The 26,887-nt window shown below is 37.0% G+C and overlaps 1 protein-coding gene across 1 annotated transcript; it reads right to left on the bottom strand.

Moving 5' to 3' along the window:
• Nucleotides 1–3,790: 3,790 nt before the first annotated feature.
• On the bottom strand, nucleotides 3,791–26,857 carry FBXO33 (F-box protein 33). Its single transcript, XM_036881293.2, has 4 exons — nucleotides 26,042–26,857; nucleotides 8,492–8,602; nucleotides 7,265–7,950; nucleotides 3,791–5,841 (listed from the first exon to the last, which is right to left on the bottom strand). Exons 1-4 carry the CDS (start codon nucleotides 26,644–26,646, stop codon nucleotides 5,570–5,572), a joined length of 1,674 nt encoding a protein of 557 aa, XP_036737188.2. The 5' UTR covers nucleotides 26,647–26,857; the 3' UTR covers nucleotides 3,791–5,569.
• Between the last annotated feature and the right edge of the window lie 30 nt (nucleotides 26,858–26,887).

Below are 26,887 nucleotides of genomic sequence, written 5' to 3'. Positions count from 1 at the left end.
TGGCTTATAAGGGAATACAGCATAGTGTGTATGCAGCATAATAGTATGATGTGGTTGCCAGAACAGATTAAAAATTTATATAATGTTCAGTATCCAAATTAGATTTAGCAGTTTTTGGATAATTTTGTTCTGTTCTGAATGCCATGTTAAATGTGGCTTTACATTCTGTCACCTTAGTAAATTTTAATGATTTGAGAATATGTTTAGTTGAGAGATCTAAGAGTGTAGAAAGGGGAAATATCCTTTAAAAAGGATCTTAAAACCTGATAAAAGCTTGCACTGATGCAGTGGAGCAGAAAGAAGTCCTAAGGACTGATGTTTAATGTGTAAATGGGTACAGAGACTATACAAAGCTAGGGCTAAACACTGAATATAAAGATCTTAGAAGACTCGCTTTAGAAGATTCAGAAGCTGCACTGTAGTACCACTTCTTCTAGTGATGACTTGTGCATGCCCATACTTCCCACCATAACTGAACTGAGGTCATGATAAAAAATAAGTGTGCTCTGACGGAAAACCAGGAGATACAACAGGAAAATTAGCAACCCAAGTTACTAAATTGAGATAATAATCTGAATGAGGTTATGAAGTATATTTTTAAAATAACTTGCGAGAGAAAAGAAAGAATGAAAACCACAAAGAACAGGACAGTATGAATAAGGTCAAGGCATAATTGTAAAGAATCAAGTAGAATATCTAGAAATGAAAAAACAAGTCACTGAAAAAGCAAAACTCAAGGGATGAATTAAATTAGCAGATTGGACCTAGCTAAAATGAGAACAAAAATATAGATCTGAGGAAATTACCACAATATAGTACAGAGATAAAGAGATGGAAATTTTGAAAGAGAGGTTAAAGGACATGGAGGATGTAAGGAAAAGCCCAGCAGGAGACTAGTGTGAGTTGCAGAGGGAGAGACTGGAAGAAAGGCAACATTCAAAGAAATAGCTGAGAATTTACCTGAATTGATAGGAGGCATAATTTCTCAGACTGAGGAAGCAATCTAAAGTCCAAAGCAGATTAATAAAAGTATACCTATATCTAAACATATCATTGGGAATATGTGGAATACTAAGGAAATAAAATTCTAAAAGTAACCAGTGACGAAGATAAATTACCTTATAAATAATCAACAGACTGATAGTAAGTAGCCTCCTTGGTTATTGTACAATAATGTAGTATGGAGTACTTTTTTTTTTCAGCTCTTTTGAGTTGTAATTCACAAATAAAACTAATATACTTGAAGTGTACCATGTGATGATTTGATATATGTACATACTGTGAAAGGATTCCCACCATGGAGTTCACACATCCATCAGCTCACCTATTTGCTTTTTTTGTGTATCTGAGAACACGTATGTCCTACTCTCTTAGCAAATTTCAGTGATACCGTATTATGAATGTACCATGTTGTACTTAGATCCTCAGACCTTATTTATCTTCTAACTGAAAGTTTATGCCATTCCCATTTTCCCCATCCCTCGGCAATGACTGTTCTGTTTGTTTTTTACTTATTTCACGAAGCAAAATGTCTTCCAGGTTCATCCATATTGTTGCTGCACATAGCAAGACTCCTTTTTAAGGCTGAAAAATATTCTATTGGGGGTGTGTGTATGTGTATATATTTTGGACAGTTAGGTTGTTTCCTTGTCTAGGCTATTGTAACTAATGCCACAGTGAATATGGGGGTACAGATATTTCTTCAAGCAACCGACTTACTTCTTTTGGGTATATTCACTGGAGGGGCATTGTTTGATCATACAGTAGTTCTACTTTTAATATTTTGAGCAACTTCCATATTGTTTTTCCATAGTGGCTGTACTAGTTTACATTCCCGCCAGCAGTGTACAAGGTTCCTTTTTCCCAAATTCTCGTCAGCATTTATCTTGTTTTAGATAGTAACCATTCTAACAGATGTGAGGTGGTGTTTCATCATGATTTTGATTTACATCCCTGATAATTAGTGATGGTTGAACATCTTTTTATGTACCTGCTGGTCATTTGTATGTCTTCTCTGGAAAAATGTCTATTCAGATCCTCTGTCCATTTTTAAATTGGGTTATTTGGTTTTGGCTGTTTGGTTACTGAGTCATGCCAGTTCCTTGTGTATTTTGGATATTAATCCCTTATTGGATGTGTGGTTTGCAGTTATTTGCTCCCATTCCATAGGCTGCCTTTTTTTTTTTGGTCATGGTTTCCTTTGCTGTGCAAAAGCTTTTTAGTTTGATATAGTCCCACTTGCTTATTTTTACTTTTGTTGCCTTTGCTTTTGGTGTCAAATCCAGAAAATCCTTACCAGGACAAATGTTAAGGTGTTTACCCACCTTGTGTTTTCTTCTTGGAGTTTTATGGTTTCAGGTCTATGTTCAAATCTTTAATATATTTTGATTTTATGTATTGTGTAAGATAGGGGTCCAGTTTCATCCATTTGCATGTGAATATCCAGTTTTCTCAATACTATTTATTGAAGAGACTTTCTTTTCCCTATTGTGTATTCTTGGGGCCTTTGTTGAAAATTGACCATATATGTGTGGGTTTACTTTTGGGCTCTGCTTCTTTGTTCTGTTTCACTGGACCATGTGTTTGTTTTTATGATGGTACTAGGAATTATTATAGCTTTGTAATAGTTTTGAAATCTGGAAGTATCAGAGTTCTAGCTTTGTTGTTCTTTTTCAAGTTTGCTTTGCCATTTGGGGTCTTTGTGGTTCCATAGAAATTTTAGGATTTTTTTCTTTTTCTGTGGAAAAGGCTATTGAAATTTTGAAGAGGAATTGCATTGAATCTGCAGATTACATTGGTAATTTCAACACTTCCAATCTAATCTGGGGAAATGGGAAGGTTATTTTAGATATGTAAATTTCATATATTTAGTAAGCTGTGTTTTCAAAATATTTAATACATTTTCTCCAAGATGATCTTGTATATATCTATCTGCTGTTAGGTTAACAACAGTTGAAAGTAAATGAAGAATCAGTTTTAGGTAACTAAGTCCAGCCTCTCATGTCAGATTAGGAAACTGAAACTCTAGGAAGAATCTGTCCAGAATAGAGTAGAAAACAGAAGTCCAGCCTCCCAGTTTAGTGCTTTACTTCACCAACCTATATACATATAGGTATAAAAGGTCTTCTTTTTTCATGTTTTGGGTACTGTTTTGGTACTTTAAATACATAAATACATTGATTCATTCAAAGGAGTTAGATGTGTCCAGGAAAAAAGGAAGCAGTGGGTGTGATGACAGTTCTTTGTGTACAACACATTATTCCCAGCTGAGGCAGTACCTGGAGGAGTCAGTGTCTGGAATGACTAAGGAAGGGAAGATGGAAGAAGGAAAACCGTTTTCTTTCTTATAGAAGACAGCTGTTTGTCTAACAATCAAGAACAGAGAGTACAAAGCCAAACTAAAGTATTACAGGGGTTTATGAACTATTTAATATTGGCAAATTAAAGTATTTTTGCACCAGTATAGTTTTTAAAAATAAGGAGTTCCTACAACATGTATTTTACCATATCAGTAATATATTCTAAATGCATAATACTTTTGGATTTTGTGCTAACCAATCTGTCGTTTGCTTTTAAGTTTGTATTTTGCCAAAGAGCTAAAAAAAAAAAAAAAATGAAGACTTTCCAAACTAGTTACCCTAACACATTTTATGATATATTCCCAAATTTAAGCTTTACTGCATCAGACTACAACAGGAGCTAACATGGTCATGCACAATGTAAAGATTACTGCAGTTTAACACTAAAAAATGTTTTCATGCTTCATATACAATAAAATGTATTACAATGATCACTTTTTAATGCTTTATTCATTGATTAAAAGAATATACATTTAACATAAACCATACAACATCAGTCATCAGGTCAAACATTCAGCTGGTTTCCTTACAATTTCTGTCAGGAGTTATTTTATCTGATCACATTTATAAGATAAAATCTCACCACATCTGGCATTTATACACACTGTGCCAGTGGATTCACACTACTGATGTACATATAAAATCCGCATGGTATGTGCTCACTGGAGACAAAACAGTGCACACCTGTCAAAAGGTCATTTTAATATAAGATGGTAAAACCATTTGTAAAATACATATAAACTTTTTCCATAAATAGAATCATATCTGGACATCTGTTGCATAAATTGTGTTTCCAAAGCTTACAATAGAGCAGCCAGGTCTCAGCACTGCTGGGCACCCACGTTGGCTACTTACTTAATTATTGCAGGCTGTCCTTTAACATTAAATGCACAACATTCGTACCACTTAAAACTGGGGTCAGGTGGAAGTCTCACAGAGACCACGTCTGTACCGCGGTTGCCCTGAAACAGTTAAATTGGCTTTTAAAGCCTCTCAGATATAACAAGGTTTTAAAACATACTTCATGGAATGTTCTTCATGTATCATAGCAGCTCATACCTGTGATAGAACAGGCTTTCAGTTTGTCCTTTCTTTCCTTTACATTCACTCTTCACAGTGAAACAGGTGCATGGTTTTTTTTTCTTTTTTTTTGTTTTGTTTTTTCAGAGTTCTGAGGTTGCTGACTGAGCCACAGCACAGCTGTGTACCACAGGTCGAAAATTCGACCTTAAATATTACAATCTAGCAGTATCTGGCTGGCCAGAGTGGGCCGGCCCCTGCCAGCATGTGGGCACTTCTTCAGTTAAGTCTATTCTTTGGCAGCTGACACGTGCGCTGACAGAGAAAAATCCAGTGACTTGTTGCTAGGGATTTCACGACTAATGTTTATTTGTAAGCATGTGTGTGTACATTTCTGTTTTTTACTTTCTTTGAGGAGGTTTTACCCTGCAATATATCTTGTTTCTTCCTCTACTATTTGAAATCTGGGCTAAAAAGCTAACTTGAATGAATAATGTAATTGATGAATAAAATTATGTCAGTTATAGTTTAAAAAAAATCCAACAATTGGAGTATTCATGTTTATGTAAATGATTAAAAAAATTAAGCAATGTTCTAACCTAGTACTATACAAAATTCAGAATGGTATTCGGTGATATCAACTATTATATATGTGATGAAAGGTAAATCTTGGCTTTTCTATTAAGTATAATTCATTTGAGATATTATCCTCCCTTCTGCCATTTCAAATAAGAATTAATGAAATGCTATCAGAATGCATGGATGCAGTGCATTGCATACGAATCCACCAGGCTATGGATATATATCTATATATATATATGTATAAAAATAGTTTGGCTCCTGAGCTTTTTACTTTGACTCAAAAAGAATAAAAACATCAAAAAGGCAGAGTAACTAACTCAGTGAAAAATAAAGTTAGCCAGCAACCTCAAACCACCTTCGGTTGTATATCCTTAAAGTTTGGTAACAAGTCCATTAACCGTGAAAGCCCTATACATTGTCACTTTGAACTTCTAAACCAATACCCGACTACGTTCTTTGATCAAGAAGTAGAATATACATATATAATTCTATAAACTAATACTGATTAAACACAGCACAAAGGGATTAATTCACACTACTGAAAAAAAAAAACATAATAGGACCCTACTTGCATATGTAACCACAGGAACTGTACATTTTTAAAAAAGCTAAATGTCTTCGCTGAAGTTTTGCATCTCTCTGTAAAAATGACGATTTGGTTCAGTGAAGACACTCAGTGATTCAATGTCCATGACCGCATGCCAAGGTCGACCTAGGCCCAGAGATACCTGCTCAATGAGGTTATGCACGGGATCCACATCCTGGTCGGCCAGTTCACCTTGGTCAAAATCAATGCTTTCTTCAGTGACTTCAAGGACTCTGAGATCAGAGCCACGAAGACGAGCAATGGCGATGAGGTTGTGTGCCCACACTGTGTAACCTTAAAAATAAGCACAAGACAAACACTGTCATTTCTTGGTGTTTTGTTTTGTCTATTTGATTAGTCTTTTCCACAAACTTGTATCTCACTTACTGCTTTGTTCCTTTCCCTTTAACAAAACACTGAAATTGTAAAAGGAAGTATGATTGTTTAGCCCAGAAAAAGAAAAAGATCGTGAGTTTGATACTGTCTCCAAGAACATCACTGTAGATGGTGAATTGATAGATGCTGTAATCCCATTCTGGTATTAGTGCACGTAGTAAAATCAAAGACATTTATAATTATAGCTTTAGATAGAGATATAAAAAACATTTTTATTTTATATGTATCCATTAACAATGCACAGTAAACTGGTATTTTTCATTGGTAAAAAATCATTCCTATGATGTTTCACAGTCAAAAGTTATGAAGTGACACTTTAAAAATAATTTTTTTGTCAGTAGCAAATATGTAAAATATTGAACAGTCATGGGACTATGTATTAACTTCAGAATAATGGTAACTTCTTGGAAAAAATAAAGGGCAATGGATGGAAGGGCATTAGGTGCATCTAACATCTTATTTCTGAAAAGAAGAAAAAAGACTTGCTTAAATTAACCTGACATTTCTTTGTTCTATAAAAAAATCTACATTTTACTTATTACCTTCAATACTGACCTATTCTTTGCTACTACCTCTGATAACTTGTCAAATTATAAAGCAAAACTTGAAAAGGTACACACTTTCCCACACACATATGGGGTTAAAAAATTAATTTCAAAAATACTGAAACACGGTTAACAGAGTTTAAGATGTTCATAAGGACTTTCTATTTTGTATTCTGTAAATATAAGTTCTACAAAAGGAAGTTAAAGTGTTCTTCTAACTTGTTAGAGAAGCAACTCTCTTTTCAAATGAGAATAGTTCACTTTAAGATGAAAGGTGACAGTATAACACAGAGAAGACAAGTAGTGATTCTACAGCATCTTACTACGCTGATGGACAGTGACTGTAATGGGGTATGTGGTGGGGACTTGATAATGGGGGGAGTCTAGAAACCATAATGTTGCTCATGTAATTGTATATTAATGATACCAAAAAAAAGAAAAAAGTGCCAATAAGAAAAAGCATACCCAATCAATGGAACCATCATTTTAAAAATGTCATACAGATTAATACGCTGATACCTAGAATCTAGAAGATAAAGCAGTCATCACAAAAGAAATCATTCTTTTCCTTCTCTGTTACATTTTTACAACAGATTAGAGGAAGTGTGATTAGAGGAAGAAATATATAGAAATATCACTGTCTACTTTTAAGTGGCATATCTTATTAAAAAGTATAAAAATTTGCATACTATAAATGTCAGTTCTGTCTTTTTATTGCTATAAAATATTTTGGGTGTAATATCAATATCAAAATATAGTGAAGAAAAATCACCTACCATGAACTGCCAGGAGAGAGAGCTTTGTGCACCTCCATGCTAATAAAACCAGTGGATCTTCATTTCGGTTGTCACTAAGATCTGGAAAACCAGACGTGTCAATCACATCATTCATTAATATAAAGTGAGTGAGAAACCTATCGTACTGCCTAGATATAAGATCAACAATAGCCCCGGAAACACAAGTGATGTAGCTGTCAAAATGAATCCTCTCTAGTGGTATACTGGGTTTCAGAATTTTTAACATATCTTCACTCTTGATATCAAAAGCCATTATATAGACCCGAAGGCTGGTGCTCTTCCGTGACAAGGCTTTCCAATGCTCATCACTTGGCATATTGTCCAGAGACTTGTGCATTACAGAAACATTGTGGACCAGGAGAGAGAGTCGCTGCAAAGGCACATGGTTGCTGTCAGTTAAGACTCTTGCCATCTCAGCTGTAAAGTCACAGAAATCCAGGGCAAGTGAGCGCAGATTCACAAATCGCTCCAGTTCAACTGCAGTGATGAGGGTGCTGTTACCAGGTATATTGTTGTCCAGTAAACTCAGGTGCTCCATGGTGTTGGCAATAGAATTTGAGAGAGATGACAGTGATGTTGGGGTTACTATTTCCAGCATAAACCCACAGGACAGCCATTTTAGTTGCCTACTATTACTTAGTATTTCTTCAAATAGCTGCTGAATTCTGTAGGGAAAACAAACCACAACAATCCTGTTAGCATTTAACTCTATTATCTTTGAACAATGACTTGAAAATAGGCAATGAAGTGGGATGCAATGTTGGGATTCATTTTCTCTCTTTTGTTAACTTCTATCCAACCCACAAGTAATATTATCATAAATACTACTAAAATTCACATTAAAATATGAATAATATGTATTAAACATATAGATACAGTAAACATGTATATGTATTAAACATCTAGAAATATGTTCATCCAAGGAAAGCAGCACTTTACAGTACGGTAGAAAAGACTGATGCTATACAATTTATGTTATAAATTGCAAATGCAAGTACAGAAGTAACAGTTTTAAATAACACTACCCAGCAAATTCTCTGATTTGTCTTAAAGATTTATGACATGGAAGGCACATATTGATTACTGTATTTCATAAAAAAGATATTTCCAGGACATACGTTTTTAAGAAAAAAATATCATTACTCTTCTGATTTATCAGAAAAAACTAAAATTATTATATAAGCCCCTTTCCACTATATAACTTACTGTTTAATTTTTTTGCCATCAGGGTCCACCTTGCTGAGGTATGTATTTGACAAACTTCCTTGCTGTTGTAAAACGCTTATGTCTCCAAAAAGACTAAACTTCTGGAGGTTCCTATAAGAAATGTAATTTAAAATTATTGTGTAAATAATTACATCAAAATGTAAGTATTAAAAATAAAAATATGCAGCAGATATAGTCTAGAAAAGTTTCGGCCTTATAACTCAGAATCCAATTAAGTGCTTTCTGATTGCTTTTTACATACAATGAAAAGCAATGTAATATGGGAGAAACAGCAAAAACTCTAAAGAATGAAGATTGGGGTCTAATAATTAGTTCAGGAAATCAGTATTTTAATGATTACAGAAAAGTGGTCTTAATGTCACTGGGACTCAATTCCTTATCAGTGACAATATTCACCTTAAAGGGTTTAGGAATGAATAAATAATAAAATGACATTTGAAAGAACAGTATACACTCTTTGATATAGATGTTATTTATAATAAAAAAATTTCCCAAACCAATTAACTTAGTTAATGTGTTAAATGTGCAAGGGTAGGGCACTGCCCTGAAGATATCTTCTCAGTAAGAAATATTCTTTGATTAATCTAGAGAACCTTCCCTGGTTTTATGATCAAATCTATAGTTTATGATCAAGAGATTTAAAAAATCATGTAAAAATTGGTTTCAGATAATTTTAGCTACCAAACATTTTTCTAATAGTAAAATTCTAAATAAAGCAGGAGAAAAACAAGTAACTGGATAAGGATAAAACCTAAATGCTAATGATAACCAACTAGAGATTCCATTTGTAACACAATTTAGGGATACCTTTAATAAGAAATGTATAATCCATAAAAGTGGTAAAAGATGGAAGTAAATGAAAAATAACAATTCTTGATAGTATGTCACATTTCCCCAAATTAATAACCTTAGTTTCACTAAAAAACCTGATGATTTTAAAATTCAGCTTGAAGAATAATCAACAATTCAGTTTTTCATCCAACCAAATATTCCCTGAGGGCCTAACTAAGTGCCAGGCTCTACTGGAGATATGACAGTGATCAGGTGCTGTGACGGACAAACATATGGTGCTACATAGTAGGGGATCTGACACTGTGCAGGCAGAGAAGTGTTCCCTAACATAAATCAACTGAAATGGGACCTTGCAGATACGTGGGAGTTGGCAAGGAGGAGGAGCGTAAGGAGAGGCTGCTACAGAGAAAAGGCAAAGCATGGGCAGAGCCCCTGAGGTTGAAGGGAGCCAAGGAAGGATGAGACACTGAAAGGAACCCTGAGTGCAGAGAGTGTGAACATAAAATGGAATGAGGCTGTAGATGCAGATGGAGTTCTGTGGCAAAAATTTTTGGCTTTTGCCTTCAAAACAATGAGGTGCCTCAAAACAGTTGTAAGCAGGGAATAAACATGATTAAACTGTATCTGGGAAATGTTGTTGTTATAATAGAACAGCCTGGAAGAAGGCATGCCGAGTCAAAGTGTAGAGACTAGTTAGTAATTTAAGAGAGAGATGAGAGGGAAATGCTGTAAGGGAAGGATTAAAGATGGCGGCGTGAGAGATGAGACAGAGGCTTCCTCCTAAAACAGCATATAATATGAAAATATAATTAATACAATTAATCCTGAGAGAGCAACAGGAAAGAGGACTGCACCAGACTGCACACAACTGGAGAAAAGAGCAGACGTCACGCAACAGGGTAACGTACCAAAGCTGTGGCCCTGTGGGACCCAAGCCCTCCGCCCACCCCAGCTCACTGGCGGGAGGAAGAGAAACTGAGCAGGGAGGGAGTGGAAGGCTTGGGACTGCTGAATACCTAACTCCGGAGATCTGCTCTGGGTGCACAAAACTACATTTCATGGTGCTTTCATGATACTCTCGTGATTACGGGGTTGGAAAGCTAAGACTGGTAGAATTCCTGGAGAGACTTGAGATTCAAGCTGCTTGGGACAAAAGCTTATACCTGTGTGCTTGGCCCACTGGCTCAGGCAGTGGAGACAGGCATAGCAGCCAGGAAGCAGGGAACAGCTCTTTCCTTCCCTCAGGCACCAATACCGCTCCCCTGTGACCCCCGACATTGCTTCAGGGGCTGAGCAGCTCCAGAGAGTAGAGCTTCTGGACCCCAGAGGGTGCCATACACAAACATGAAACGCCAAAGGAACCTGATACAGAGTAAAACTAATATAACCCCGGAAAGATGACATGGACCTCATGACTTCCTGAAAGGGAGTTCAAAATAAAAATCATTAACATGCTAATGGAGGTATGGAAAGATATTCAAGAACTCAGGAATGAAGTCCCGTCAGAGATCCAATCATTGAAGAGCACAATGGAGGGTATTAAAAGCAGATTGGATACAGTGGAGAAGATAAATGAAATAGAAACTAGTGAAGAGAAATACAAAGAAGCTGAGGCACAGAGAGAAAAAAGGATCTCTAAGAATGAAAGAATATTGAGAGAACTGTGTGACTAATCCAAATGGAACAATATTCGCATTATAGGGGTACTAGAAGAAGAAGAGAGAGAGAGAAAGGGATAGAACATAACTTTGAAGAGGTAATTGCTGAAACTTCCCCAATCTGGGGAAGGAGATAGTCTCTGAGGCCATGGAGATCCACAGATCTCCCAACACAAGGAATGCAAGGAAGATAACACCAAGAAATATAGTAATTAAACTGGCAAAGATCAAGGATAAGGACAGACTGTTAAAAGCAGCCAGAGAGAGAAATAAGATGACATACAAAGGAAAGCCCATCAGGCTAACATCAGACTTCTCAGCAGAAATCTTACAGGCCAGAAGGGGGTGGCATGATGTATTTAATGCAATGAAGCAGAAGGGCCTGGAACCAAGATTACTTTATCCAGCAGAATTATCATTTAAATTTGAAGGAGGGATTAAACAATTTCCAGATAAGCAAACGCTGAGAGAATTTACCTCCCACAAACCATCTCTACAGTGTATTTTGGAGGGACTGCTATAGATGGAAGTGTTCCTAAGGTTTACTAGCTGTCACCAGATGTAATAAAACCATAGTAAAGAAAGTAGAACAGCTAATTACTAAGCAAATGCAAATTAAATTAACTATCTCCAAGGTCAATCAAGGGATAGACAAAGAGTACAGAATATGATACCTAATATATAAAGAATGGAGGAGGAAGAAAAAGGAGGAGAAAAAAGAACCCTTAGATTGTGTTTGTAATAGCATATTAAGTAAGTTAAGTTAGACTCTTAGATAGTAAGGAAGTTAACCTTGAACTTTTGGTAACCACGAATCTAAAGTCGGCAATGGCAATAAGTACATGCCTGTTGATAATCACCCTAAATGTAAATGGACTGAATGCGCCAATCAAAAGACACAGAGTCACTGAATGAATAAAAAAACAAGACCCATCTATATGCTGCCTACAAGAGACTCACTTTAAACCCAAAGACATAAACAGACTAAAAGTGAAGGGATGGAAAAAGATATTTCATGCAACTAATAGCAAAAAGCAGGAGTTGCAGTACTTGTATCAGACAAAATAGACTTTAAAACAAATAAAGTCACAAGAGACAAAGAATGATAAAGGGGTCAATCCAACAAGAAGATAGAACCATTATAAATACCTATGCTCCCAACACAGGAGCACCTACATACGTGAAACAAATAGTAATTGAATTAAAAGGGGAAATAGAATGCAATGCATTCATTCTAGGAGACTTCAACATTCCACTCACTCTGAAGGACAGATCAACAAGACAGAAAATAAGTAAGGAAACAGAAGCACTGAACAACACATTAGAACAGACGGACTTAATAGACACCTACAGAACTCTACTCCCAAAAGCAGCAGAATACACATTCTTCTCAAGTGCACATGGAACATTTTCAAGAATAGATCATATACTAGGCCACAAAAAGAGCCTCAGTCAATTCAAAAAGACTGAAATTGTACTAACCAGTTTCTCAGACCACAAAGGTATGAAACTAGATATGAAACTAGAAATAAATTATACAATGAAAATTAAAAATCTGACAAACACATGGAGCCTTCACAACATGCTCCTAAATAACCAATGGCTCAATAACCAAATAAAAACAGATATCAAGCAATATATGGACACAAATGACAACAATAATTCAACTCACAAAATCTGTGGGGCACAGTGAAGGCAGTGCTAAGATAAAAGTATATTGCAATACAGGCCTACCTCAGGAAAGAAGAACAATTCCATATGAACACTCTAAACTCACAATTAACGAAACTAGAAAAAGAACAACAAATGAGGCCCAAAGTCAGTAGAAGGAGGGACATAATAAAGATTAGAGCATAAATAAATAAAATCGAGGAGAATAAAACAGTAGAAAGAATCAGTGAAAGCAAGAGCTGGTTCTGTGAGAAAATTAACAAAATAGATAAACCCCGAGCCAGACTTATCAAGAAAAGAAGAGTCTACACACATAAACAGAATCAGAAGTGAGAAAGGAAAAATCAGTACAGACATCATAGAAATACAAAGAATTATTAGAGAATACTATGAAAAATTACATGACAACAAACTGGATAACCTAGAAGAAATGGACAGCTTTCTAGAAAAATACAACCTTCCAAGGCTGACCCAAAAAGAAACAGAAAATCTGAAGAGACCAATTACCAATGATGAAATTGATTTGGTAATCAATAACTACCTAAGAAGAAAACTCCTGTACCAGGTGGCTTCACCGCTGAATTGTATCAATCATTTAGTGAAGACCTAATACCCATCCTTCTTGAAGTTTTCCAAAAAGTAGAAGAGGAGGGAATACTTCCAAACTCATTCTATGAGGCCAGCATCACCCTAACACTAAAACCAGGCAAAGACACCACAAAAAAGAAAATTACAGACCAATATCCCTGATGAACATAGATGCAAAAATACTCAACAAAATATTAGGAAACCGAATTCAAAGATATATAAAAAAATTCATCCATCATGATCAAGTAGGATTTATTCCAGGGATGCAAGGATGGTACAATATTAGAAAATCCATCAACATCATCCACCACATCAACAAAAGAAGGACAAGAACCACATGATCACCTCCATAGATGCCGAAAAAGCATTTTACAAAATTCAACATCCATTCATGATATAAAAACTCTCAAGAAAATAGGTATACAGGGCAAGTACCTCAACATAATAAGGCCATATATGATAAATCCACAGACAACATTATACTTAACAGCAAGAAGCTGAAAGCCTTTCCTTTAAGATTGGGAACAAAACAAGGATAACCACTCTCTCCACTTTTATTCAACATAGTTCTGGAGGTCCTCACCACAGCAGTTAGACAACACAAAGAAATAAAGGGCAGCCAGATTGGTAAGGAAGAAGTTAAACTGTCCCTGTTTGCAGATGACATGATATTGGACATAAAAAACCCTAAAGAATCCACTCCAAAACGACTAGATCTTATATCTGAATTCAGCAAAGTGGCAGGATACAAAATTAATACACAGAAATCTGTGGCATTCCTATACACTAATGATGAACTAGCAGAAAGTGAAATTAAGAAACAATTCCACTCACAATTGCATCAAAAAGAATAAAATATCTAGGAATAAACCTAACCAAGGAAGTAAAAGACCTATACTTTGAAAACTACAAGACACTCATGAGAGAAATTTAAAAAGATACCAGTAAATGGAAATATATCCTGTGCTCATGGATAGGAAGAATTAATATTGTCAAAATGGCCATCCTGCCGAAAGCAACCTACAGATTCAATGCAATTCCTATTAAAATACCAATAGCAATCTTCAATGAACTAGAGCAAATCGTTCTAAAATTCATATGGAACCACAAAAGACCCTGAATAGCCAAGGCAATCCTGAAAGGAAGAATAAAGCTGGGGGGATTATGCTCCCCAACTTCAAGCTCTACTACAAAGCCACAGTAATGAAGACAATTTTGTACTGGCACAAGAACAGAACAATAGACCAATGGCACAGAGTTGAGAGCCCAGATATAAACCCAAGCATATATGGATCAATTAATATAAGATAAAGGAGCCATGGATATACAATGGGGGAAATGACAGCCTCTTCAACAACTGGGGTTGGCAAAACTGGACAGCTACATGCAAGAGAATGAAACTGGATTACTGTTAAACCCCATACATGGAAGTAAACTTGAAATGGATCAAAAACCTGAATGTAAGTCATGAAACAATAAAACTCTTAGAAGACCACATAGGCAAAAATCTCCTGAATACAAACATGAGCAACTTTTTCCTGAACGCATCTCCTTGAGCAAGGGAAACAAAAGCAATAAGGAACACATGGGACTATATCAAGCTAAACAGCTTCTGTACGGCAAAGGACACCATCAACAGAACAAAAAGGCATCCTACAGTATGGGAGAATATATTTGTAAATGACATATCTGACCAGGGGTTAACATCCAAAATATATAAAGAACTTACATGCCTCAACACCCAGAAAGCCAATAACCCGATTAAAAAATGGGCAGAGAATCTGAACAGACAATTCTCCAAAGAAGAAATTCAGATGGCTAACAGGCATATAAAAAGTTCATCCACATCACTAATCATCAGGGAAATGCAAATTAAAACCGCAATGAGACATCATCTCACACCAGTAAGGATGGCCAGCACTGAAAAGACTAAGAACAACAAATGCTGGTGAGGATGCGAGAAAGGGGAACCCTCCTACACTGCTGGTGGGAATGTAAGCTAGTTCAACCATTGTGGAAAGCAATATGGAGGTTCCTCAAAAAACTAAAAATAGAAATACCATTTGACTCAGAAATCCCACTCCTTGGAATTTACCCAAAGAATACAAGTTCTCAGATTCAAAAGGGCATATGCACCCCTATGTTTATCGCAGCACTATTTATAATAGGCAAGATATGTAAGCAACCTAAGTGTCCATCAGTAGATGAATGGATAAAGAAGAAGTGGTATATATACACAATGGAATACTATTCAGCCATAAGAAAGAAACAATTCCTACCATTTGGAACAACATGGATGGAGCTAGAGGGTATTATGCTCAGTGAAATAAGCCAGGCAGAGAAAGACAAGTGCCCAGTGATTTCCCTCATTTGTGGAGTATAAGAACAAAGCAAAAACTGAAGGAACAAAACAGCAGCAGACTCACAGACTCCAAGAATGGACTAGCTTTTACCAAAGGGGAGGGGTGTGGGAGGGCGGGTGGGGAGGGAGGGAGAAGGGGATTGAGGGGTATTATGTTTAGTACACATGGGGTGAGGGGTCACGGTGAAAACAGGGTAGCACAGAGAAGCAAATAGTGAATTTGTGGCATCTTACTACACTGATGGACAGTGACTGCAATGGGGTATGGGTGGCGACTTGAGAATATGAGTAAAGGTAGTAACCACATTGTTTTTTCATGTGAAACATTCATAAGAGCGTATATCAATAATACCTTAATAGAAAATAAAATAATAAAATAAAATAGCAATAAATAGATGCCTCATTTTGAGGCCAGGAGACTATACCACTAACAAAGGAATTGTGTCACATAATCCTTTCACTTAAAGCTGAAACTGTGATATGAGTTTTATTTACTTATTGTACTCATTGTTATTTATTGTTGAATTTGCAAGTGAATTAAAGAGGCCAAAGGATTCTCTTCTGCACAATGTCCACACCATGCACTTGTTCACAAGGCATGTAACATAAAGGTATTGGGAAAACATTTCAGTTGGTTAGAAAGTTTTTTTTTTCATCTTAATTCTTCAAATTAATTTAGCTGTGTTCCTATGGAAATATTAATCAGATACAATCTACTTACTAGTCCCCTTGCAAATCCTAATATGTATTGTGAAAGAGCACAGTGTTTGATAATCAATTTTTACAAAACACGCAAAAGGCCATACTATTGCCAAAAGAGGATTTCTTCTACCTAATTGCATTTTTCTTTAATCCTGTTTTAAAAAGTTAACAGTTCCAGATCCAGAGCTAAATCATATCATTAAGTACTTACAACTTAGAAACTTTGCCTATAGACTGCTTTCCTACTCTGTTTATTCAATTATTACAGTATGCATTGTGTGCCAATGATTTGAAAAGTTATAGCAGTTATGTTCCAATTATCCATGAGTTAAGACTCTTGGAGTGGAAATAAAAGTTTTAAAAAGATTACTTTAAAAAAATCAGGTGATAATACGGAATTATTGGTAACTTTGTTAAGTATATTAATGGCACTATGGTTATATATAACAATGTCCTTAATTTTCAGAGCTTTATACCAAGGTGTGCAGTGTAAAAATAATGCTGGTATCTTGGATTTGCTTTAAAATATTTCAGGGAAGATAAAAGACAGTAAATGTGGCAAAAACCTTAATTTACTAAATCTGGGTAATAGATTCATTGTATCTAGTTTTTATGTTTTCAAAAATTCCATTTAAAAAATCAGAAAAGAAATCAGAATTAGAAAATAATTCTAACTTCTTAACTGGTAAGTTCAGTTAATACCTGGTAAAGGTGATGAGATCAGTGATTTGGGGGTAAAGGGAAGGAAGAATCTACCTGCTTCTTCCTTTCCACTTAGTTCTACCATCTTGAACCCTTAGCTCATATGAGGGCCAGATTTAGGCAAATTCCAAGGAGTAATGGGTTTACATGAAACAGGAAAGTGAAAGAGAAAACAGAGGGAAAGGAAAATTGCAAGTGACTGCAGTAAGGAAGATCAGGACATTTCTGGGCAATTCAACAGACTATTTCATATGTATATAAGGCCTTTATGAATAGGGTATTACTTGAAAGTACTTGGTGGTAAAGGAGCTAAATATCAAAGATCAAATCATGTTTCCAGAAAATAAACTGTGTCCAAATCCTAGGTATTTTTCTTTAAAGAGTGCAAATCATTAATGAAAGGAAAAAAAATGAATAAAAATAGCCAAAGGAAAAATATTTTTAGACATATTTAGAGAGTAGTAACTAAAAGGGCACTGTAATGTGGCTGAACAATTACATCTTTTTTTTGGTACTTACATTGTTTACTTACTTCTACATGTCCTTCAGATAAAAGTAAATACAGAATCAGAATATTCATCACTTCCACTGCTCCTACCCTGGTCCATGCCTGAATTATTGCAACAGCTTCCTAACACAGCTCATTGCTTCTACCCTTGTCCTCCTACAAACTAATTCCCAACACAGGAGCTAGAATGTTCCTTTTGAAATATTAGATCATGTCAATCCTCAGCCCCAAACCTTTTTATGACTCCTCATCTCACTCACAGTAAAAGTCAGTCGTTATGTTGTTAGGAAATCCAACCTGGGAGACCTCCCTGCACACTGGCTGAGGCCTCAACCTAGGAAAGGGTTCTTGACTCTGATGGAGAAAGAATTCAAGATCAGGTCGAGCAGGTACAAGCAAAGAACAGTTTAAGAAAGTGAAAGTACACACTCAAGGGAAGAGTGCAGACATGTTCTAGAGGTGAGCAGCAGAGCAGTTTAGTAAAGCAAAATACACACTCAAGGAAGGAGTGTGGGCGTGCTCCAGAGATGAGCAGGGCTGGTGGGGGTTGGGTTGGGTTGTCTAATAGCTGGAGTTTAAGCAGAGGGTGGAATATTCATTAGGATAGGTGGGATTTTCTCAGAATAGGGGGAAGATTTCTGGGAAGTAGGGTGATTCCCTCTTATTGTCCTTAGATGTTCTGCCTCAGAACTGTCACAGCACTAACAGGTGTGATTTTTAATATGCAAATGAGCATATAATATATTTTGAGGGGAAGTTAGGGTCAACTTCTCCACGTTGGAACCACTCAGTTTTGGCAGGTCTGTTATCTATGCCCTCACTCCCTAATTCCCACAAGAACAGGTTTATAATATAACCAAGCATCTAGCTGAATGTAAACACGAAAGTCCCTAACCCCTTCCTTGCTCATTTCTAGCTATCTACCTACTACAAGACATAAAAGAACCTAATAAAGGCCTACTTATTTACACATCACCTTCCCCCTTACCTGGCTGACCTCTTCTACATCTTATTGCTTTCTAGGCTGTCTTACATAAGCATGTCAGTCATAGTCCTTGCATATCCACTCCTCTACTTACTGCTACTTTTCCCCCAGGAATCAATTCCCAGAAAGACACACAAGGCTTGTTCCCTTCCTTCCTTCAAGTACAGTTAAGACTTTCCTTAAATTCCCTGTTTTTACATAGCATCATTCCTTCCCCACACCCACCACTCCCATCTCCCTTAACTGCTTCATTTTGCTTCATAGCAATACCAACTGTGATACTATTTATTTTTGTCCTCTTTTCACACTAGAATAAGCTCTGCAGATGGCAGGGCTGTTTGATTACTGTTTTATCTCCTGTCACTAGAACAGGACCTGGCACTCAATAAATACTTGTTGAGTAGTATATTTACCATGGTTCATGACAAAAACTAAGGACTATTTAGCTACCTCACACATCACAAATCTTGGGAGTAGACCAGTTTTCAGGTACATTATACACTAAGAATCCCTCTAAAATAAAATATTTACCAAGAGAAGTGAAAATTATTTCTTAAAAGCTGTGATATGCACTTACCTCTTCAACCATGTATTAATATATAGTTTGATATAGTCAAGTTGTATGAAAAACATACAACTTAATATGTATTAAAATTAGACTAAAAAGAGGTATCCTGTTTTCTTTTTAGCTTAAGAGTTTCCCTATGAATTAAAAAACCATCACAACTTTTGATACAATTTTACAATTGAACCTGGATATAGATTCATTGGGTTAGTATGGGAAATCCTTTGAAAACAATATTGACCACCAATGAGTCTAAAAAAGGTTCTGCAAGGTCGAACTGCAGAGCCTGGCTAAACCCTTCATTTTTTTTCTATTTCTGTTGGACTGTTTAGTACAACTGAGACCAAAGACTTCTGATGTTTGGTCATGATGTCCTTGTTTTCTCTGAGAATTGGGTTACTTTATCTGTGGCAGCAACTTTAGAATGTTTTCTTTCATTGCAGAGGATCCACATTATTTCTTTGATAATAAGTAGTATCAGTGGAAAAATGCAGATGTAGTCACCTTAAGTTAGAGTTAATGCAGCTGAATGCTAACTATGAAAAAGGGTAATACATAAGAACTTTAAAAAAAAGATGCTTTTAAGGTTAAAGCCTTTCCCACAGAGCTCATATAATGCAATTTTTTTCCATTTCTAAACTGGTAAAAGCTACATTAAACTATAACATTGCATGGAATTCTTTCAGGTCAGTTCTATTCTTAGTCCATGTTCAATATCAAGTGTGTACATCCACATTACACTTTTCAATAACATATTTCCTACTCTCACAAATGCCAGTGAATGACCATGGCCAAATCAAACAAATATCCTTTGGTGAAATGTTAACAGAACTTTCTGCCATGATGGAAATGCTCTATTCTATGCTAATATGATAGCTACTAGCCACATATGGCTATTGAGCACTTGAAATGTGGCTAGTGTAACTGAATCTTTAATTTTATTTAATAAAAATTTAAATAGCTATTTGTAGCTAGCAGCTACTATATGGGACAGTACAGCTTTAGAAACCAGAAAGAAGCCACAGGCCTATAATATATTCCTTATTATCTTCATTAGGATCTGTTAACTAAAAGCCATTTTCCAAGAATTTGCTTTACAAATTCACTTATCATCCAAGAATTATCATTTTCAAATCCCAGTTTTTACACAAAAGGGTTTATTTAAATATGACTGACATTTAAAAACTGCTATTTTACATGCTATTAAAAGATTATTTTAACAGCACTAAGGACAAGACAATTGAGCGAGTCTCACAGAGAAATGATAAAAAATATTTGATTCATCCTTTTCTCCATCTACATCCAAGCAACAAGTACTCTTGGCTCTATTGCCAAAATATATTCCAAACCTATCTACTTTTCATCATCTCCACCATCTCCAAACTACTATTATCTCTGCCTAGATTATTTTAACAGCTTCCTAGTATCCCCACTTCCTCTTGTTTCCTCTTATAATTCATTCATTCCACAGCAACCACAGTGATTGTCCTAAAATGCAAATTACATTGCATTACTCTTGTCCTTAAATTTTCAGTGACTCCTCTATTCTTAGAATATAGTTCAAACTTATTCACAAGCCCACAATACCAATCCCATTCCTACCTCCCTCTACATCTCAGAGCTCACCATGACACCACTCACTCTCACTCACATGGTTCTGCCATACCTTTTTTCCTACTGCACCTACAGGTCTGAAAAATTTGTCTGGCCTAAGTAAGGCCTTGGTGCTTTCTACCTTTTCTGCTTGGAATACTATTGCTCAGATCTTCAGATGCCTGACTCTAGCCATTCATGCTGCAGTTCAACTGTCCATTCTGTCTGATGCTGCCACCTGGTCACTATTACATAGCCCTCTTTCATTTTTACAACTGAAATAATCTTTCATTTGTTTACTTGTTTCTGTCTTTCCCCTTTAGAATGTTGATTCTATGGGAATGGGGAATTCATCTTCACTGCTTGGCACACAGTATGCCCTCAATAAATGGAGAAGAAAAACAGATCTTTAAAAATAACTAAGGTCCTATATACATTGATCAACTTGGGTAAACTATCATCTTAGGTCCTATACACAATGATCAACTTGGGTAAAGTCCTCCAAGGCTGCCTCAGAACTAACAGATTACCACGGAGATAATTTAATCACTCCACTCAAAAGATATCTGACAGCTTCATATTAACACAGAAAAAGTGGTATTTTATTCACAAACTTTTCTTGAGTTTTACTCTCTATCTCCATCTACCAGTTTCCAATCATTGTTAGAATGCACCTATGGACAATAGAGAGCCCTAATTCCTCTCAGCAGCCCTCCCAGGACTTTAGTTTCTTTAGCAGGTTAGAGTCTTCACTCTTCTCAATGACCTTGAGGCTATCCCAGTGGAACCATTTTGTCAGTTTAAGGTAAGAAAGAAGTCTGTTGGGTATGCATCATCTCACCTCTCTTCTCTTTTAAGGAACAGCCTGTTGGACAGTGTAGACTGGTCAGAGTTTCAGTATATCTTAATATATTTATTCTGTAAATAGGCTTCTTTAAACAAATAATAGAAGTGAGCTCTCAAAGGTAAAATATTATTACATCATGATGGGGAAAACATTTCTAAGACTGAGGGCTGTTGGAGATAACACCTTTAGGCATTTCCTACTGTCTTAGACAGTAATATGAAATGTCCAAAGAATTTTTTTACCCTTTTTTAAGATGTAATTTTAAATGGTTATCTACGTTTTTTTGGGGTCTTGGTAGACTGATGTTGAGAAAATAATACAAACTCAAGACTCTCCTTCCTTGTGAATACCAAATCAATAAGACCAAATCTAAGAATTATTAACAGACCTTCTACTATTAAGATGGTATATAAGCAGGCTTAGTCATGAAATGGTTAACCTACAAACATGTAGTTGGAATTATAACCCAGATTTTTAATAAGAAAATCACCCTCATACAAAATCTTTCTGGCCTGTTGCAGTATTTATCTTTAAAAAAAGTACTGCCCCCAATTTTTCATTTAACCCAAAAAAGGTTTACGTATTTTATATATTAAATATTATTAAACATATTAAAATAATATTAAGTATTTTATAGTCCAGAAAAGGATAAACCAGGTGATGACAATGTACATATGCCTACTGTTTATGTATTTTTAGTGGTTGTGTCTATTAGCTATCATAAATCTTATTGATGAATTTTTATAATTCCTACAGGAATCTGAAATACAGCATTTCAATGGCAGTACTCAACCACCAGATTAAATCCTAAAATGTCTGTCTAAATTTATTCTGAACTTCTAAGTACTATTTCTTGTAGAACAACTGCAGAAAGAATCCAGCCTATTTAACCTATAATACAGGTGGATTAGTACTTCCTGTATTTCTGTTTTTACAGTTCATCAAGAAGGAGGCATCCTAGCCTCTGACAGGAGGGAGCTCTGAAACCTGGAGGACTGTGTTTTACCCACTGAGGCATTTTTGCACCTCCCTGATCCTTATCTGCTGCTCCTGATGCCTAAGGTATGAACACGTGGCTGTGGTCACTCAGAGTACACGTGCAAATGAAACCCAGGAATCAAGCAGAACAACATGCAAAATTCCCTTGGAAAGTTTCCACGATTCAAGATTATAGTTTTAGTTCTTCTAAGGGACATGAAAATCACATTGATTAAAATATTTTCAAATTTGTTAAAATTTAAAGAAAACTAATCCCTTTTACATTTGTAACATTCTATTAATACTTCTGATATTACTAGAGTATCTCAAGATATTTTCAAAAATTAAGGTAAGACTAACTTATTTCCAAACATATGAAGATAATTTTTTTTTTTTTAAATGTCATGACCAGCAATCCTATTTATTTTCATACAGGGTATTACATAAGAGCAATTTTAGGCTTCTAAAAATCTTTGAAATACCTTTGTAAAATTTGGAAATAACACTTCAGGAATGAATTTGTGTCACCGTGATCAAGTGAGTCTTGTTATTCATATTCCTCCAGTTAGTATACAGTTTAAAAAATAAGAAAGATGGTGTTGCCTTTTCTGTTAATATTACTTGCTACTGAATATTCTGTAGGAGAGTAAACATTTATAAAATTTAATGTTTTAATTTTAAAATTCAAATTGAATCCCAGTCTTTACCAGTTGTGAATTTTTAACAAATGGGATACTTCAAGAATAAAGATGTTTGTATGTTAAAATTTCTTGGTGTACATTTTTGATAAAATTTGTGTGAATTGCCACCTAATAATATGAAAAAAATATTTTGGATGTGCTGGCTTTCCTTAGGTCTTTTGTGATTCCCTAATACCAGAGACGTGTCCTACACTTCCTATGACAGTATTCCTAAATGTATTTTTTTTTTTTTTGAGAGGGCATCTCTCATATTTATTGATCAAATGGTTGTTAAGAGTTAACAACAATAAAATTCTGCACAGGGGACTCAGTGCACAATCATTAATCCACCCCAAGCCTAATTCTCATCAGTCTCCGATCTTCTGAAGCACAACGAACAAGTTCTTAAATGGTGAACAAATTCTTACATAGTGAATAAGTAAGTTCTTACATGGTGAACAGTGCAAGGGCAGTCATCACAGAAACTTTCGGTTTTGATCACTCATTATGAACTATAAACAATCAAGTCAGATATGAATATTCATTTGATTTTTATACTTGATTTATATGTGAATCCCACATTTCTCCCTTATTATTATTATTATTATTATTATTTTTAATAAAATGCTGAAGTGGTAGGTAGATGCAAGATAAAGGTAGAAAACATAGATTAGTGCTGTAAGAAAGCAAATGTAGATGATCAGGTGTGTGCCTATAGGCTAAGTATTAATCCAAGCTAGACAAGGGCAACAAAACATCCACGTATGCAGAAGATTTCTCTCAAAACAGGGGGGGTGAGGTTCTAAGCCTCACCTCTGTTGATCCCCAATTCATATGAAGATAATTTTTAAGGAACTCTTTGAAATATTGTTAGTACAAATAATACATGTCATGATCCTACACTTTAATTTCATACACATACACAATGAATATGCTCTCAAAGCAGCATAACATGCAGCACTATCCTATAGTATATCACAAAAAAACCTTAATATAAAGGATGCTAGTATGTGGTATTTGTATAGAGTGATCACAGACCCAGAAAGCAGGCACAGGGTGGCCTTTATAGACAGACAGATTGAGATGCTAATAAAAGTGTACTTACAACTTCTATTTCTCAAATATACCTCAATAAAGCTGAAAAAAAGTGGTAGAGGTGAGGTAGGGATGGAGAGAATAATTAAACAACAACAAAGGAAAGATATGATTTTGCCTTTGGAACAATATCCATCCAACCACCAAGCCAGTTATTAAAAGACTTAAAAGGAGCTAGGCCCTGCATAAGTCTTGTTCTTTCTTGGACCAAAGACATGCATTTTTTTGGATGGTTCCTCATAAATGCCATCTAATCACAGAACAGAAAAATCTAATCGGTACTTGCTGAATTCATCTGTACTCTTGGTCCAGTATTAAGTGCTCACCGACTCTGAATCTTTTTAACTTTTGGGTCAGTTGGTCCTCTAGCCATACATACATCCGATTCTGACAAAGAGTCTCCAATCTGATTAAGACCAGTTTATAACCTCAAACAGCCCCTCTTGCCACATTAAAATCAAAGCAAGGAAACAGAATGAACTGGTGCAAAAAGCTTTCAAAATTCAAAAGCCACTGGAATGATGGAGTCATACCCCAAATACAACTTGGAGCTATAGGCTTATCTCCTACCCTTTCGATTTGGACAGAATTAAGGGTATATAGCACCTAGCATTAAACCAGGATCTTCTCTCAACCCTGTGTAACATAATTTGATGTTCAACAAAATGTATTTATTGCAAAAGGAAGGACACTTTCTTGCTGAAAAATGATCGTGTATGATAATGTGCACATCACTTGACCCTGTTAAGCACCAGTTTCTTTTCCATAAAATAGGGATAATAATAATAGCTGCCCTGCCTAATTCACATGGTCATTAAAAGGATCAAATAAGATAGTGTATTTGTAAACTGCTAAACTCTTATGACTAAATAAGCTGCTCCTTTTTTTAACATTTGAAATTTCTTCCAATTCATATTTAATTATAAGGTTAGTTAAAATATCCAGACACAGAAAATCTAAACCAGTAGGTTTTGGATAGGGCAATAGACAAATAAAGGAAAATACTGATTAGGATAATAGGTCAGAACATAGGAAGTTAGTCCCAGAATTAAAGTAAAAGTTCTGACGCGAAATCAGAACAGTAACATGCTTACGTTTTGCAGATAATGGCCAGTTCCCCCAACACACACAAACACCAAGCTGTACTGAGCTACTTTTGGGTTAATCCCTGGGAACAAGTTGAGTCTGGAGGTGTAAGGGGAGCAACTCCCAACCCTGATGATCAGGATCTTCCCCAGTTCCTTCAACAAACACTTCTCCTCTTTGCGGCTGGCCTACTTAAAGTATTCTCGGTAAGAAAATGGCTGTCAGAGATTTCTTTTAGGGTGAGTCTTGTAACTATTAAACACCAGTAGCATACCTACTCCTTCTCCAAGCACGAACTATTTAGAACTGACAGGCTCAGAGTCAGAAAAACGAGGTTATGTTTCTTTTCTCCCAAGACTCACTCAAAGGCCTCACCCTCCAAGCTTCAGTTCTCCCATCTGTAAGATGAGTAATGACGGAGCCTGTCAGCTCCATCCCAGTCACCGAGAGGATGAATGAGACAGTGCCTGGAAGGCGCCAGGAATGGTGTCTGACAAACACCAAATCCATCACTATTTATAAAGTATTATGGTAAGTCCAACTATGCACTCCCACCTCAAGGAAATCTCTGGTTAGAACTGACACCCCCAGTCACTGAAGAAAGCGACGCTGAAGCTGGTCGGGCGTATGCGCACTGAATCTATTTCGGGCAAGGAGGCAACCCAGGAGAGGGGGAGAGGGATAGGAGGACGGAAGGAGGGTCCACGGCAAGCCTACCTGTTGTTCCGGATGCTGACCAGCACGCACAGCACCAGCTCTAAGTAGGTGCGCAGCACTTCCAGCCAACGGGTGGAGAGCTGTAGGGTCTCGACTTCTTCCCCACCAGCTCCGGTGTCCGCGCCGCCTCCGTCGCCCGGGCCGCCGCCACCGCTCAGGTAATTCTCAGCGGCGAACTCAACGCGCAGCTCTCGCACGAACCAGCCGCACTTGCGCATGAGGAATTCCAGCCGAGGCTGCTCCGCGGGGGAGACGCGGAGGCAGATGCGGAGCTGGGGCCAGAGAGCCGGGTAGAAGAGACACTCACGCCAGTGCGAGCAGGAGGCCGAGGCCCGCAGACGATCAGGCGCAGGCAGGAAGGAGAAGATGTGCACGATCAACTCGCTGGGCAGCGACGCGGCGCCCGCCGCCTGCCCGCACAGAGCCATCCGGCCCCGCCGCCGGCCGCCAGCCCCCGGCCGCCCCCGCAGGCCCCGGAGCAGCCCCCGCAGCCGTCGCAGCTGCTGCAGCCGCAGCCGCTGCCGCCGCCACCGCGCCACCTGGGCGGCCCCGGCTCGGGTTCGAGCTCCCGGCGGTCGGGGATGCGGCCCTGACAAGAACAACATCAATGACAAGGAAGGAGGGGGCGGAACCGTCGTGGGTCTCGGCGGAACCAAACGCAGTACACGTTGTGGAGAGGGGGAAAGGCCTCTGCGGAGGTGGTCTCCAGCCAGCCAGCCTCTGGCCGCTCAAAATCTGCTCACGCGCGCCCGAGGCCTGCAAACGTAGCAACTTGAAACCCCTCGCTTGTCCTGTTTAGGGGTCCGGAAGCGGCTGGACTTACTGTTAAAGAACACTGAAGCCCTC

This window comes from Manis pentadactyla, chromosome 11, assembly GCF_030020395.1.
Source record: "Manis pentadactyla isolate mManPen7 chromosome 11, mManPen7.hap1, whole genome shotgun sequence".
Classification (NCBI taxonomy): domain Eukaryota; kingdom Metazoa; phylum Chordata; class Mammalia; order Pholidota; family Manidae; genus Manis; species Manis pentadactyla.
This window is presented reverse-complemented; position numbering and strand designations above follow the sequence as displayed.

Excerpts from the sequence above, each read along its gene's own strand:
- FBXO33 (XM_036881293.2), bottom strand. The coding sequence starts at position 26,646 with ATGTTGTTCTTGTCAGGGCCGCATCCCCGACCGCCGGGAGCTCGAACC. Across the intron at positions 7,951-8,491 it reads GATGGCAAAAAAATTAAACA|AATTCAGCAGCTATTTGAAG; the intron begins GTAAGTTATATA and ends TTTTCCCTACAG. Across the intron at positions 5,842-7,264 it reads CTCTCTCCTGGCAGTTCATG|GTTACACAGTGTGGGCACAC; the intron begins GTAGGTGATTTT and ends CTTATTTTTAAG.